At 31.8% G+C, this 16,408-nt stretch overlaps 2 protein-coding genes across 2 annotated transcripts; both read right to left on the bottom strand.

Moving 5' to 3' along the window:
• Nucleotides 1–13: 13 nt before the first annotated feature.
• Nucleotides 14–4,685, bottom strand: LOC130613299 (protein dissatisfaction-like). Its single transcript, XM_057434649.1, has 7 exons — nucleotides 3,836–4,685; nucleotides 3,212–3,329; nucleotides 2,356–2,507; nucleotides 2,019–2,236; nucleotides 1,688–1,810; nucleotides 1,314–1,542; nucleotides 14–893 (listed from the first exon to the last, which is right to left on the bottom strand). Exons 1-7 carry the CDS (start codon nucleotides 3,888–3,890, stop codon nucleotides 652–654), a joined length of 1,137 nt encoding a protein of 378 aa, XP_057290632.1. The 5' UTR covers nucleotides 3,891–4,685; the 3' UTR covers nucleotides 14–651.
• Nucleotides 4,686–6,018: 1,333 nt separating this feature from the next.
• Nucleotides 6,019–16,238, bottom strand: LOC130613298 (uncharacterized). The gene is made up of 17 exons (XM_057434648.1): nucleotides 15,974–16,238; nucleotides 15,218–15,407; nucleotides 14,202–14,332; nucleotides 13,372–13,567; nucleotides 12,927–13,117; nucleotides 11,981–12,059; nucleotides 11,718–11,823; nucleotides 11,405–11,488; nucleotides 11,056–11,205; nucleotides 10,618–10,737; nucleotides 10,344–10,423; nucleotides 10,190–10,256; nucleotides 9,908–10,032; nucleotides 9,353–9,424; nucleotides 8,846–8,912; nucleotides 8,643–8,676; nucleotides 6,019–7,729 (listed from the first exon to the last, which is right to left on the bottom strand). The coding sequence occupies exons 1-16, from the start codon at nucleotides 16,180–16,182 to the stop codon at nucleotides 8,648–8,650; spliced, it is 1,896 nt and encodes a 631-aa protein (XP_057290631.1). The 5' UTR covers nucleotides 16,183–16,238; the 3' UTR covers nucleotides 6,019–7,729; nucleotides 8,643–8,647.
• Between the last annotated feature and the right edge of the window lie 170 nt (nucleotides 16,239–16,408).

The raw sequence follows: 16,408 nt of genomic DNA, 5'->3' as shown, positions 1-16,408 counted from the left end.
TCAGTTGTTTCTTCGCGTAATATACATCAGACTCGACAACATTACTTCTTCACACTAATGTGGTCTGCTTTCTGCAATTAGCCACAGTGATGAAAATGTCCCCTATTATCTTCATAAGTTAATATAGCACCTATTAATATAGCACCAGTACATCCTCGTCCCCAGGGGTTGTTGCCCATGTCAAAGCCGCTAGCGCTTACTTGACGGCTAAACAAGCCAGCTGCCTCGATGTCAAAATGTCAAACGCCCCTGGGGATGACGTTGAGTACCAGTAAAGACGATAAATCAAAGAGATGCACGGGAGATGTCTGTCAAAAAAAAAAAGAAAATATTAACTGAAGGTTTTTAATTAGTTAATATATCTTTTTATGGAAATAATTTAATTCGTATACAAAAAAATTAAATGATTATAAAAATAAAACATTTAGATATTTTCTAGAATTACTTATTCACCTAACAATTTATCTCAACCTGCAATATCTCAAAACGCAAAAAAATTATCGCAGAAAGCCGAAACACTCGAGTTTTTCCTTTTATCTTTGTTCTGTTTTTTTTCTTTGAAAAATAATTGTATGGTTGTATAGTTCTTTCCAAATCAAAGAAAGTAAAAAAAAGCTAAAAAGTTAGAAAAATTATTACAAAAGAAACACATCAAGTCCTATGAAACATATTTCTAACAAGGGTCTCCATGGGAATGTCACCAATTTCCTTTTTAAAAAAAACGGCTTCTATAAGTTTCGGTGAGATCTTCTGAATCCTTCCTAAAGTCAGCAGGATCCGTCCAAATCTTCCTGGTTGATCTGAACATTTTCTTGCGGTGTACTCCGATAGAGTGATTTGACAGCGATCGCGCAGTACACTGACGGGCGTGCTGTTGTTCAAGCCAGAGGTATCTAACAAAGAAAAATACTTTCAAGTTAAAAATCTATAATTTAACCTATATAAATATAAACATAACAATGAATTTATAGAAATGATGTTTTTACACGATAAATAAAATTATTTTTTGGAAATCTTATATGAAAAGGTCCAATCATTCTCCAGTCCAATAAAACAGGATGTCCACAGTTCCAGAAGTCATGCAAAAGTCATAGAAAAAAGTCATAGAAAAAGATCATAGAAAGGTCATGTTTTTTTTTACGTTGAAGGACTTATGTAATTTATCGACTGCGTCTTTACATTAGTAGTTATTTCTTTTTCCAGGTTTTTAAATTCACGAGTTTACAGTGGACTCTATTTATTACATGTCCTTATATGCAGTTTATTGACAGTTTTGTCTTTTTTATTAAAAGTGCGAAATATCAGTTACTTACAAGAATTAAATAGAGAGATAAATTTCAAGCAACATGATTCTTTCGTGCTGATGCGAAGTTCTTTAAAAGTATATATAATCTCTTGCATTTCTTCGAGCATTTCTATATCTCTCTCATCCAATAGATTTTCATTATGCACTATCTCTCTTAACCAATCAAAAGGCAGAAGATTCCAATGACAAGCCGATATGATAAATAGTTCGCACCATTGCTTTTCAATCAACGTAACCTAAAAAATTAAAATTCACAACGGTACATATACTTTGATATGAAACGATCATATGATACAAATTTAAAATTTTTTTGGATTTTGAAAAAATACAGAGGCTAAGCAACATTAGTACATGATATTTGTAAACACGATGCCTACCAACCTGATCTCCATAGCTAAGTGAAGTAAACGGTGAAAGATTCTTTGCCCATTGTACCACAAGAAATAAAAGTTTTGCAGTAGCTTCTGTTAGCGAAATGTTGTTGTTGTTTACGTCGTGGTAGAACTAGCAAAATAAAGAAATATATTGACAACAACAACAACAATAACAATAACAACAACAACAACAAAAGTAACAACAGTAAACAACAACAAATACCTGAAACAGAATGACAGAAACAAAGCAAACAAAGCAAACAAATAAACAAAGCAAACAAAGCAAACAAATAATCAAACACAAATATATAAGTAAATAAATAAAAAAATAAACCTACCTCGTCCTCTAATCTTAATTCTTTAGGTTCAGCAGAAATAATCGCTGACAAAATATTTTCGTGATAGTTTAAAGACGTTTTGTCAGCATACATGGAAACTGGGTTATGTGCGTGCACCATTGAAATATGACATTGTGAGGGTGATTCAATTCGCATGTGCTTTCTCTCCCGTTGTTTACGAAGTGTAGAGTTGCGTGGTCCGCGCTCATGCTGAACAGCTAAATAAAAGAAAGAAATATAAATATACATAGATATAAAAACAGAACAGGAAGCTGTGTGTAAACGTAAAAAATTACAAAAAATTTATTTCCAAATACAAAAAGACAAAGAAACTCACCATCTTTGTTCATGTTAGCCTGTAAGCACTTTTGCAAGCGACAATATCTACATTGGTTTCGATGTATTTTATCAACTGGGCACGTTTTAATGACGTCGTCATGGTTACGATCAAAGTGAACACCATGTTGCTTCTGCCGGCATGTATATTTTCTACAATAAACATGAACATTTGTCATATGCGCTCGCATTTTATCCGAAATTAGGTTTCATAAAGTGAACAATTTAAAGCTATTTTTTGCTATTTCTACTCTAAGATCTCTTTGGAACCAATCTGCTCATTATTAAAAATTGAACAACGGGTATTATATTAACGCTTAAGCCAAATCATTTGTAAATTATCTTTGGTCGCTTAATTTTAGCGTTAGCTAAATTTTAGTGGTGAAAACCGCATTTCAAAAATCGTTCGGGAATTCAGTTTACTTCCCGGGTATTTTCTTTGCACACATAATTTAGCGTTAACTAAATTTAGCGAAAAAATAGCCCTTAATAGCGCAATGTTAATTTAGCGAATTGCAACGCAGTAACTCGTCTTAATATGATACAATAACAAAAATACTATTTTGTAGTAAAACTCTCTAGGAGAAACTATCATATATACAACAATATCTTCAAACTAATTTTCGCGTCATTTTCATTTAGCGAAAATATTTTAACGACATTATCTTATCGGTAATGTCGTTAAAATAACATGACACAAAAATTAACGATAGTACTGTTGCCCATAATTGAAAATACGGACTAACTTTACTAAAGAAAGTTGCTAAAATGCTTCCACGAAATATGAGATAAAAATATTTTCAATCTCTTACTTATTCTACAAGATACCAGATAAAAATATTTTTTCAATTTCTTACTTATTCTTTCTTATGCTTCTTTTAAAAAAGCCACTGCAACCGTCGCAAGCGTAGACACCATAATGCTTTCCAGACGAGTTGTCACCACACACTACACAAAGCGTATCTAGAAGTCGACCTAAACAGAGATGAATTCATTAATGCAAATTACGACAACACGTTAAACAAACCAATAAAAAGGAGGTTTTAAGAAAGTAAAATCACACGGCATTTCTTGCTGACACCCAACACCATCCATTCCTTTGGCATCATTCCACTTGTGCTATGTGCTTAGCTACTATCTCACCACGTTGAGAAAGTGGTATATAGCTACTATATTATATAAATTTGTAAATTGTACTGTATAATAATTAAATAAAGTTATTTTCGTTGGAATTTCATGAATTAGAAAATAAAAAGCTAGAAATGTACTTTATCGGTTCAAAAAAGTCAGTAATAAGTGGCCAAAATTAGCTTTTTCACCGAATTTTCGTAGTAAAAATAAAGCGTACAGCTTTCTAAGCTGCAAACTAGAGCATAATCACTCATAGACACTATATCACTCGTGAGTGTATATCACTCAAAGGTGATCATATATCTCCCAAAGTTGACCATATATTGAGACACCTAATATATCACAGTTACCTGATTTGCTGGTTACTGTATCCATCTCTGTGTAATTCGTATGACTTCCTTCCATGTCACTAAGGACTGAAATGACTTTGATACGAACTAGCTTGCGTTATTTAAGTCTATTCGAGAATAAAAGACATAACAGGTGAAAACATAATTTAAATATTACTACAGCAACATAAATTATCTTTTTGATTGTTTTTCTTGCGTTGGAATGAATTGTGTTCAATCGCTTTAAATAATTGATGCTATTCTTAACAGGGGGTCTTAAGAAAAGTTCTAAAAAAAATAAACAAAAAAAGCCCCTTTGCTAACCCAGTTTGCAAACAAAGAACTTAGATAGCTGGTAACGGATGTAAAGTGAAAGTATTGATATTGTCAAGTATAGAAATAATGTAACAAAGAAACGATTTGGAATTCTTTCATAATCCTGTTTATGCAAAGACGTGGCATTGCTGTTTTTTTTTCTTTTTCGTCTTTCTGTTTCGTGGTAATATACACAAGATATATTTGACTTGTGTAAGGTAAAGTCCGAAGGTATTCTAGAGAGCTGTGTTTGTCGTAATTTTATTCATTAATTTTTATATTTACAGCATACATTAGATCGTATATACTGTGCTCAACAACTTACTAGTTTGAAATCATAGGTATTGGATGCCAACGAAAAACCCAGCATTACCAGGGTAACGTCAGAATTACGTCTCCCACACTGTATTAGAATCTAAGTCTTGTCAGTCACATAGCTTACCTCAAGACAGAAAAAAATTCATTGATTGAACCTCGAACGTACCCTTTTATTATCAAAGCATAAAAATGAACCCGCAATAAACAATTCTTGGCCAGGCTCGCGTATCTTCACACTCGCGAGCAATAAAAAATATCAACGTCGAATTTATTAATTGGCATAATAAAAAAAATCTCCATATTTTTTTCGTGAACATTTTGTTTTGCGAATTAAAGGAAAATTTTTTATTCCCATTCGCGAATTGATGCTTTTGAAAAATTTACTGACATAAACTGGACAGATTTGCCCAAAATTGGTGAAGGGTTATGCTTGCGCAAGTTTCTGCACTGTATTCTTACCACAGAATGAAACATCTCTATGACTGAGGTAACGTGTTAATATTTTCAAACGTTTTTAGATAATTTTATTCATCATCATCAGATAAAACTGCCACTGTTTTGTGTAGAGCGAAAGTTAGGGCACCCAAGAAAACAAAATAATGATGACAAAATGCAAGAGTGGACAGCTTTGTGTGTTTTTATTCATTAACTCTACAGCGATTAACATTGCATGTGGTAATTATGGTAATGGTGAAAGTTAGCTGTAATACAAATACTTTTTTGTAGAACAAGTAGCAAACTACGTATATTTACCTGAATTTTGTATTGTTCATATTGTACAATCTTAGATTTTTTGCATTCGGTCATAAAAAAGGTATTAAAATTTTAATATTCATACTTTGTGCAATGAGGGCAGCAAGGAAAAGAGAAACACCTTGTTCTGGCATGCCATCATGAATGATTTTATAGGTTTACAACAATTACTTCAAAATGTGTGAGTAAAACATGAGGATTAAAATGGACACATTAATTAGCTATAACAAAATCATGGAGATCTACGGTTTACTAAATTACCAGGGACCCATTTATTTTTAAGATCGATTTTCTTCGATAAGTATTTTTACCCACCAAAAGATACACGTCAGAAACAATTAAAAAATTCGAGGTTTTCAAAAATTTGATTTTCCAGAAAAAAGTCCCTATTTCAAAGCTATTCCACAAAATACCTGATTGCGGAGATTATAAACTCAAAAATGAAGAGGGAAAAATTTAGCTAGTTTTTTTGGCAATGTGACATAATTTTGAAAAACGTGAGGGTTTTTAGTTTGATAAAGTTTATCTAAAATTGGTCACGTTTTTACTACGTGTAATTACTAAGATAACCATAGCTCTTAAAAAGGGTTGACTGTAAAAACAACAATAATCTAGGTTTTTCTTTGCATGGACACGGAAGCATCTTGGTCACTTAATGACTCACCAGAAAATAATCTCTAAGTCAGTTAACAAGAGAAAAAGAAATCGAAAAAGGCGAAAAAAAATATCTTTAAAGCACGCTTCTTTCGTTTTAAATAATTTATCATTCTTTTTTTAAAGTGTTCATTGGAATAGTTTATTTGCTTCGAATCTTGATGTTTAAAAAACGACAACAACAATACGAAAAAACATTATTGATATTTGAAAACAATAAGTTTATTTAATATCGATTTAAAATGATGGCACGCGCCAGTGGATGTTATAAATCACTCTTTAAATGGTCCTTTTAAATTAAAACTGTTATGTCCTATTAATCAATTTATCTTTTAGTTTTTTTTTTGTTTTACTTTAAAAGAAAAAGACGGATAACTCTGTAACAGACTTATTGTGGTGTAGCTAGATTAACCCCTTCCCTCTATGACGTCAAACAAATAAATATTATCTTCTTAAACAAAGAGTGAAATAAAAAAATAAAAATAATAACTTTTGATAAAAACTTCCTTTTGTTGTCTTGATCGTTATCTCGAGAAATCAAAAGAACAGAAAATCTAAATGCAATCAAAACTCAATCAGTCTTTCATAACACGCCGATAAAAATGTTCTTCTGTAGAAATCAAATTGCTTTTATTTCTTTTCGTTTTATTATGAACTCGAAAATTTTGAATGATTAAGCAATTATATCCGAATTAAATAGAGTTTTCAACAAAAACAATAAACAAAAACAGAAAACCGTAAATTATAAAAACATTCTATCTTTCTGAATTTCTTAACTTACACATTTCATTCTTATATATATATTACTATATTTTTAATATTTCACTGCTTACATGCTTTAACTAAAATACAAAAAGCACCCAGTAAAAATATTATTTTTTTACAAAAAACTATATATGTAACGAAAAAATCTTCATTAACTTCTATATTCAAAATGATTTTGCTGCAGAAGAACAAAGGATGCGTTTTTAACACTGATTTGCTACAAAATTGCATATCCATTGTTCAAAGGGATTAAAATCACGATGTATTTAGCAGTTTCATGCTGTTTATTTGTTTCCTCAGAAAGATTTTCCGCAATTCCTTACCTAATTAAACCGCAAATCCATTTTGAAACATTCTATTATTTAAAACTATTCCAACTAAAATTTAATTTATCCATGACTTACGAATGAATTTTTCTTTTTCAAAGGTATATTAATTTCTCATAGTTCTCATATTTTGCACTACTTGTTGTCGTTGCTGTTATTGTTGTTGCATGGGATAAAAAATGTAAATTTAGTATAAAGCCTGGATACACAATTATTAATATTATCATTATTTTACTAAAATATTCTTTTAAAAATATAATTTTAGTTTAACTTCCAAAAATATATTTATACATTCACTTTTGTCTACATCTGTCAAAATAAGAAAATCTGCTTATTCTAAGCTGTTTATGAATAAACTGAAATCAAACCATAACAAGAAATAACGTAGAAAAAAACTAATTTAAAAAGAATATATATACAATCTTAAAACTTTCAACGCATATATAAAATATATCTATATAACAGTTGCTATAACAAATTAAATGGTAGCTGAAACCTGAGTTGAAAGTTACCTTCCACCTTGGTTCAGTGTACGTACCACTTCTGCTAGCTTTAGTTGGTTAACTAAGTTAGCTTAGGAGGTTGCAGATTTTGAAATTTCAGCTTTACTAGGAAAAGGGTGGTTAAGGCTAAATGAAGTTATTCAAGCTGACATGAAGAAGCAAATCACGTAATAATCGAAATGTCTCAAAAAAGTCATGTAGCTTAGATTGATGAGGAATTCTTTTTACGAATATTTCGTGCGACCAGAAGCTGGGCGTTTGAATGAAGTCAACCCACGTATCTATGAAAAAATAGAAAAAACTATCCGATAATCATTTTTATCAAGCTATATTTTATTTTCACCTTCATTTTTTGGTGTTGTGTTGTTACTTAATTGTTAAAGCGATAAGGAGATTAGCTGGGAGGTCTAGGCGAAATAAAATCAAAACAAACCATTTCTATGAGGTTAAAACGAAAGCCAAAAGGAAAATAATATAACGGAAAAACAACAAGAAAAATGGTATTATTAATACAACAATAATAGAAAAATAAAAAAAAAATCTTAGTGATAAAATAAGCTTGAAAATTCGGACTAAATCTAATCTGTTTTACTTTTTAAAAGAAATCATAATAAAGATGCGTAGAGTAAGCAAATATGGAAAGAGAAGGAGGAAAATACTATTTCACATTTCTTATTCAGGTCACTAAGAACAATAGAAAGCTAATCCAAGACTGAAAAAGAAGTTAAAGCGTCATTAGGTCCTGTTTTTCCAAAATATTTCTACGATACATGCTAAAACATCAAAACTAAAATTTAAAAACAGATCAAGGTTGCAGAGAAATACAAAATAAGGAAATTAAGCTAATTAAAAAAAGATTACAAAGTAGAAGTGCGATGATACACTGGACCATTTAGAATCTAGAGATTTCGCTTTACTGATGCTGATAACAGAACACAATTCTTTCTTTTTCCAAGGAGTTAGTGGGCATTTTTTACACGAAAATTTAAGAAACAAAGAGGAGACAAAGGGGTAGGACTTCTTTTAAGGGTACAAAGGTTTCAACGCATATTCCTGAGCCAATCAATAGAGGTCTGATCTCCAGCAGGAACGAGGCATTTGAAGCATAAATTTTATAACTTAAAGTCTTATCAATTAAACTTTCGGACATGCTGAAGGCATGCACGTCCGAAATTTTAAGCAGTTAATACTGACCATTTTTATTTTTTAATGCTGTCTTTCCTCTTATCTAAAATTACAAAAATAGCATCACATTTTTAAAACTAAAAATTGTCAATCTGGAAAAAAAACCCACAATTTGTTAGCAGCTACCACCAAAATACTGAGATTAACGGGACAATGTTTCAAAATTTGTTTTATAAAGAAATGCGAAGTTATTGATGAAAAATGAGACTTACACTGTTTAGGCGTTTTCCTGGAACTTGCCTCGCTTTCACATCTACCTTCACTAGTCCATGCTGAAACCTAAAACAAAGTTGATTCTATTGTAACACGTGACTAGTAATAAAAAGTAAACAAAGATGTACCCGTAAGACAAAAAACATGTGATAGAGCAGGAATTAGAAAGATTTCCGTCATCCCAGTATTTCATTTTCGTTTGGTTGTTGCATTAAATTTCGAGGAACCTTGTGGTTATATTCCGTAAAAATCACTACCCAGGCCTTTTAATGGATAAACGTATTAAACAATTTAAATAAATTTAATCCAGTAAATTACTCTGATCAAATAAGGTCACAAATTGTAAAAAGCTTGTCATTCTACAAGTTAAATGTAGACCTTCTTTTCTATTTGATTACATAAAGATGCAATACCTAACCTAAGATTGATTCTATGAACATATAAGTATCTCTTTCATTGACTAGCAACTGTGCAGAAAACAATTAGATAAAACACAATTTACATACCGTAAACGTGTATTCTTTTCCTGGAATCAAACTTTTAGCTGTAAAATTTCTGTCCACTCCATTGTATATTACCTAAAAACACCGTACTGGTTTTGCTGATAATTACAAAACAGAAAAAACACGTCTAGTATACTCACAGTTTTCTACAAGCCTGGAGTTTATTATTCCATGGTTTGTTATTCCAAAATAGTATTTCATCCAGAAAATTTTAAGGTAAAACATTATTTTATAGCGTACATTCAGTATTTAATATCTGGACGTTTACGGAATTTAGTGCAAATAACGTAGCTACGCATTTCACAATGTACTAAATATATACATATATACTATGTCAATGTAGTTTAGTGTAGTTCAAAACATAAAGTTTAAGCACTTTCTTTTGAGCAAATATCTCGAAAATTATTTAATTTTTAGAAATAATAATAAGCACGTGTCTATTGTTCCTTCTAAAAGTTTGAAAATTACTATTTTAAAAATTGTGGACGCAGCAACTTAATCAAAAATTTGGTTCACGTCAATAAAAACAATGCCATCGTTATTACTGCGCCAGCATACCTGGTTATTCATACGAACATCGTAATAGTTTAACCGGCCGAGAGGATGTTGAGGTGCATCCCAAGAAACGTTGATCTCAGTGCGACCCAACACACGAAGAACAGGTTTTGAAGGCGCATAAACACCTAAAAAGTATAAAAAAAGATTAGAAATTTAGAAAGCACGCCACAGAAATAAAACACCGTTCTTCAATACTAACACGAAAAGAAATACATGGTTATCCTCCTTTAAATACTTTTTAAAACTCTAAAATACGGTGATAAGGCGACAACGTTAACTTACTCAGATTATGTGTGGATGTAACAAGAGAAGCACATTCTCCTGGACCTTTGCAAGTTACAGCACAAACCTGAAAGATGAAGCCACATGATTGACCATCTACAAATTCAAGAAAAATGCTCTACTTCTTAACATAATGAGTAAAGGTTCTACTTACTTCAAAGTGATATTTTGTGTTAGGCATCAAGTTTATAAATAAATAACTACTGTCCTTTAATTGAACTTTAATTGATTTCCCTATAATACAAATAAACATATAGCATTTCAGGGTTAAAAAATAAAACAAAGAGAAAAGAATCAACAACAGCATCCCGTTGTAAAACTTGACAACTTTAGGCACACTTCTTGGATGCCAAGAAGTGTGCCTAACCGGGAAAACTCATGCAAAAAAACATGAAAATATTACACGATGAGAAGGATAGAGAACGTACCTACGATGGAGAGGATATATCCCTTTAGTTCTCCATTCGGTTCAATTGGTTCATCCCAACATATTTTTAATTGTGATGTACTTCGACTAATAATATGAACGTTGGTGGGGGCACTAGGAACTGAAAACAAAATACGGAAAACCTATTTTCTAAAAAAAATACAAAATCACAATCCCTTATTCCCTATTGGAAAAAAACCATTAATAAGCTGATTTGATAACAAACTAATGACCACAAACAGCTTTATTTCCGTAATACACAATCTTAGAACGCTTATGTACACATTCAGAACAAACACCATAATAAACTCAAAGTAATAAAACAAATCCGATAAAATAGGCTTTAACTATGTATAAAATTAGGACCATAACTTCTTAAATATGGTGAAGTTCTTAAGGCATTTTATTATATAAAAAATATAACGAATAGCATTTTTACTTGATTCGGGCATCTTTGCCAACGAGTTCTCGCTAAGTGGGCTTGAAACTCCTTCGGAAGATATGCGCATTGAGAAATGATAGTCTCTGTTCGGCTTTAAATTGGCTACTGTGAGTTCCGAATTTTTACCAACATATATTTCTTGTGAATCTAAAATATGAATAAAACGCGTGAACGAAACGTGCGTCTTGCGGTGCAGGGGTAACGAATTCAGATAACTAGAATTCTACAAGGTTTTTATTTTCATATATAGATTTTCGTCAAGTAATATCAGTCCAACTCATTGCAGAGTTACCAGTCATCAATGAAATTACATTTCTATGGCAAAAGAAACCTTGGAGTAAGGTACCTTGGAGTATGTGATAATAAACTTCAAATCCATTCTTTGGATAGAACTTGGTCCAGTACAACGTCACAGATGTTGCACTTTCCACTAAAAATGTAAAAAAAACAAGTTCTCAAGTCGGTCACCCATGGAAAAATCCACGGGGTCGCCTGTCCTTTATATATATTGCATTTGTGTTTCCATAACACGACGTTTTTGTTACGGACAGGAAGACATAATACGGCATTATTATTACTTGAGTCAAAATGGATAACAAGGCTACCACTGAAAATTGAGGTCAAACAAAATATCACTTGTCATCATTTAAAGCCATCACCTGTCACTTTGGGAGAGTTCGGTTTCTCCAAATCTGCAGTGCACTCAAGTACAAATTGAAGCTCATCATTTAATTCTTTATTGGAGGTTGGAGATTTTATAACTGCCTACAATAAAAAGGTGATTTTTCAAATCCTTTTGCACGCTACAGCTGCTGGCAATCCCTGACTGTACTTAAAAAAACTTTAATTGACAATCAATTATTTCCACCACAAAGGTTTACACACAAATAAGGTTGCAGTTATGAAGATATTCAAACAATACCTGCAGTTGTAACTTTATGCGTGGATGGTCTCTAATGAATATGCAACCTTTCTTATGGAGTACTATAGACTGCAAAAAGCTAAAACATATGAAGGTATAAATTAAAGTGTGGTAGAGTTTACACCTCCAAAAACCTATATTATTGTCACCTTGAGGATGCTAGTATACTTTAGAATTTTTCAAATGAAAGAATATTTTTTTGTAAAAAAGGATTTTTTTTTGTAAAATAAGATACTGTGCCGAATAATAAAAATTTTTGAATTTTCTATATCCACATTTCATTTGTCGTTAAAAAATGGCGAAATTTATCGCACGTGATGTATTTTGATCAAATTTTGTCAATAATCTTAGTATAGCAATCTTAGTATAGCAATGTAGCCCACGTATCACGTGGGCTATATTGCCACATAATCGGATCAGTTAGCACCAGAGTTGAATCGCACAGCAGTGTGAATATCATTTTGGTCGGCTTGACTTCATTTAAACAGATAATAATGAAATGTGTCATATGTAATTCCTCATTAGCCTAATGAGAACATTAAATTTATTATAAGAATAATAAAATAGGATATATAGTTTTGATATCAATAAATAACACTTGTTTTTTCTGTTTCATCATCCTCATCTAACATTAGAGGTTTGACAATTTCCATGCATCGCTTCCGCTTGCGACCTCAAACAGATCCTTACTGTTATCTACGTACCCCACATTTGCTATGTAGTTGATCAAGTAAACCAATACAAGCACTGTAATTGAGTTTCTATGTTAGGCTTCTTTGAAGGGTTTTTTAAAGAAAGGGGACCAAAAAAAAAGTTACGGTAAACACCACTGTATATATTAATAAAATTCTACACTTGATAGAAACACTATATATGAGCAGAAAAGATTTAAAGACGTGGCTTATCACACATACACCTTAAATGTTCATAGTTAAAAATAACTTACTATGCTGCAAAGAGAGCCATTTTATCGTCTTGCAGTAACTCAATAACACGATTGAACATTCTTTCCTTTTCCGTATGTTCCAATAATCGATTACATCCTGAAGCACCAGAAGCCAAAGACTGCAGTGCAAAACTGGAATTTTTTTGACAGCCGAAGTCTTCAGAGAATAACATATCAATCAAGTACTGAAGCTAGGATTGAAATGGTTATCAAGACGTAAGTTTATTGTAATGGCAGATTCAAACACGTGATGCATGCTTGCTCGTAATAAAAATTATGATGACAGATATATAGTATTAGTGGAATCGTGGTACCACAACAAATGTTACAGGTATCTAGAGTTGGGTCGAAATGGCAACAAATTGGCACAATTATCAGTATATAGGCAGAGGGAACAGGAATTACACAAATATCAAGAAGTTAAATAAACTGATATAAACAATACCATATTATCTGCTTGTTTCATTTTTAACAAATTCCTTTGTCCACTTTCCAATTGAAATAACCGTCCCAGTGCGAAAGCCGCATTCATAGCACGATCAGGTTTATCGCAAATCAAACCATCAATGAGATTCAGAAATATCTTCCTGCTACACCTTATGTTTAAAATACGAGCACATCCTTCTTCGTCAACTGTTAACCTACGTGAGATACAAGAATGCTAACATATTGGGGAGAAGAGTTGCATAAATCCTGTAAATGTCTGATTTAAAGCACAAGTCCTCTAGATAGAATCATGGACCTATAAGCTTGGTATCAAATGGTCGCAACTAATTCAAGGACAATATGCATACTGTGTAGCCAAAACGGTTCGAGATAGAGCAATTCAAAATTGCAAGATATTTCAATCACACCTTAAGTGGCAAATTATATAGTCAAGGATGCAGTAACACATGCAGTAACACATAAAACATAATAACAAGACTGCTTTCTTAATATGCAATCAGGTACAATAATAAAGTGTGAACATAGATTTTCTAAAATTTGGTTTAAAAAGTTCCTATTCATCAACAAAAAAATGTCCCCCTAAAATGTTTTGAAGAAATTGTTCCTAGACTTGTACACAAACGAACAACCAGATATCTATAGCAACATTAACAGAAAGTTGGGATGCCGGAATTTGCATTTTACACCTTTGTGCGCATACCTTATCAGGAAAAAATGAAAATGAAAAATGTGACACAATTTTTTGGATTGCACATAAGAAAGCAGTTTAATTTTGATATACCTTTGATATATCGACAATCTCGCATAGCCTATGAAATAAACTATTACCTGGCAAGAAATAGTGATGCATTGTTCGCAATTGGTTCATTATCGGAAACCACAAGGGCGCAACTCAATTCAATACTATCGTCTAATTCGAAATTTCGTAACAACCAAACACGACCATCCTTATTGTCAGCCTGAGAGAACAGCATTGTGCATGAATTATAAAAACATGTAATAAAGTATAAAAGCATTATGTTTTTTCAAGTTACACTTTTTTTAATAAAAAATTTATTTTTTGCACTTCACACCAAACATTGTCTACCTACTCCCCAAACATTGTCTACCTACTCCCCAAACATTGTCTACCTACTAATAAAAAAAAAGCCAAAAAATTGTTTAGTCAATGTTTACCTGGGCAAATTATATGGGGCGAATTGTTTATTTTAGTGTGTACTTTTATAGCTTTGAATTTCTGTATATATTTTGTTTCATTTGTTTGTGTAAAAAAAGACAAATCCTTCCTTTTTCTTCAATCTACTTTGTCTGCTTAATAACTGATTAATGTCAAATTCTTAAATAGTACCACTGAGAGTTAAATTTGCAAGGGTTTTCATCTCTGACAAACTATACATAGGACTTAAAATCGCCCCATGCTTAGCAATTGTTTAGAATTTTAGCAATTTTTGGGGCGATTGTTTAAATTTGGTATTGTTTATAAAAAAAAAGTGAAGACCACCAGTTTAGTAAAATAGTTTGGTGAAATTTAAAATATTTAAGTCAAATATTTATCTAGTGTATTTTAAAGTACTTTAAGCATTTATTTTGGGTCATAACTAAGCACTCTAAATAAGATTCTCAGTTCTTAAAATCATTCTGATATTCTGTAATCCCTAATTTTTTTACTAAAAAGATTAACCAAATTAAATTAAGTTAATCAAACTAAAACTATCTATCGAAGATACTTTGAAATAAAACATTCATTTTAGTTTGTAATAAGCACATCTGTAACCATAAGCCCTTGTAGTATGGATACCAGTTAGCATAAATGCTTTGAATAGAATTCAATTTAGGCTACTCACAATGGTGGCAATGGTTCCAAGAGCATTCATCACACTCTCTTCTTGTTTGGATGCAAGGATGTTGTTCAAAACAGATAACACCTCGTCGACAACTTTGTGTTGCCCATCAAGAAGAACATCAACAATGCGTGATTTGCCAACATCGAACTTGCAAATAGAACCAATTATGTAAGCAGCATTACCTGAAATTCTAAAAAAGTAAAGACACTTAATTCTAGTTAACATTACAATACCTTCAATTCAATAGTTTTGAAAATGACAGTTATTTTTGGCATGTCTTTCACTTCACAACACTGCGAAAGGAAAAAAATTAATAACTATAAATCATAAGACAAATTCCAATGTGATATGCAAAGTATACATAATAATAAGTCAAATTGACGTTGCATTAGGAGATTTGAGATTTTCTCAAGATTTTATATAATGATAAAATCAAAAAAAATTCAGGTCTCTTTCGGACTATTTTTGAAATCTAGTTCAAGGAATTGCGGGAACCCTGCGTTAGCACCTATGTAACCTCATAATTTCATCTGTTAAACGTTTCATCTACTTATTGTTGTACGGGTGAAAACGACAGGCAGTTGCCATGAATATCTGACTCTTATAGGGCCATTGGGAACCCTAAAAACGATAGGTTTTTTACTTTTGTTACGAATTTGAAACTAAAAGGACTTTCAGTACAAATAATGACCAAACGAAATACATAACACTGTTATAAAATTGTGGTATGAGAACAGGAATAATATTTTCACTAACCTATCATTTTTATTTGCCAAGAGATTGAAAATACCAAACAGGATATCTTTCCATCGAACATGATTTAGTAACTGATAACAACAGAGTTCTGCAGTGTCATCATTCCGTATCTCCTTTGTAAGTTTGATAAGTACACTCACTGTGTCAGAGTTTTCTGTGGCTAACGCTGATACATCTTTATCTAAGTCTCTACCATTTTGTAAAAACATTCTTCTATGTTTAATAGCATGTATCCATTTCTAAACTAAAGGAACTAACGCTTGCATCAAAAGTTCTAATTTATCAGAACAATGAACAGCTCTACAATACCATTTCGTAAAACAGAAATACGAAATACAATTAAATACAGTTTCAACAAACTTGAGCATAAATAAAAAACAGTTTATTTCCTGCAGAAATTGAGTATGATTTACAGGGGAGCGGCAAATAAAGAGA

The sequence above is a fragment of the Hydractinia symbiolongicarpus genome, chromosome 10 (genome assembly GCF_029227915.1).
Source record: "Hydractinia symbiolongicarpus strain clone_291-10 chromosome 10, HSymV2.1, whole genome shotgun sequence".
NCBI lineage: Eukaryota > Metazoa > Cnidaria > Hydrozoa > Anthoathecata > Hydractiniidae > Hydractinia > Hydractinia symbiolongicarpus.
This window is presented reverse-complemented; position numbering and strand designations above follow the sequence as displayed.

What these genes read in the sequence shown, in the direction of transcription:
- LOC130613299 (XM_057434649.1), bottom strand. Translation starts at nt 3,890, where the DNA reads ATGGAAGGAAGTCATACGAATTACACAGAGATGGATACAGTAACCAGC. An exon ending in TACAGTAACCAGCAAATCAG is followed by an intron (nt 3,330 to 3,835) that starts GTAACTGTGATA and finishes ATCTCTGTTTAG; the next exon opens with GTCGACTTCTAGATACGCTT. An exon ending in CACTTAGCTATGGAGATCAG is followed by an intron (nt 1,543 to 1,687) that starts GTTGGTAGGCAT and finishes TTAATTTTTTAG; the next exon opens with GTTACGTTGATTGAAAAGCA.
- LOC130613298 (XM_057434648.1), bottom strand. Translation starts at nt 16,182, where the DNA reads ATGTTTTTACAAAATGGTAGAGACTTAGATAAAGATGTATCAGCGTTA. An exon ending in ATATATCCTCTCCATCGTAG is followed by an intron (nt 10,424 to 10,617) that starts GTACGTTCTCTA and finishes TTTGTATTATAG; the next exon opens with GGAAATCAATTAAAGTTCAA. An exon ending in ATGTTCGTATGAATAACCAG is followed by an intron (nt 9,425 to 9,907) that starts GTATGCTGGCGC and finishes CGGTGTTTTTAG; the next exon opens with GTAATATACAATGGAGTGGA.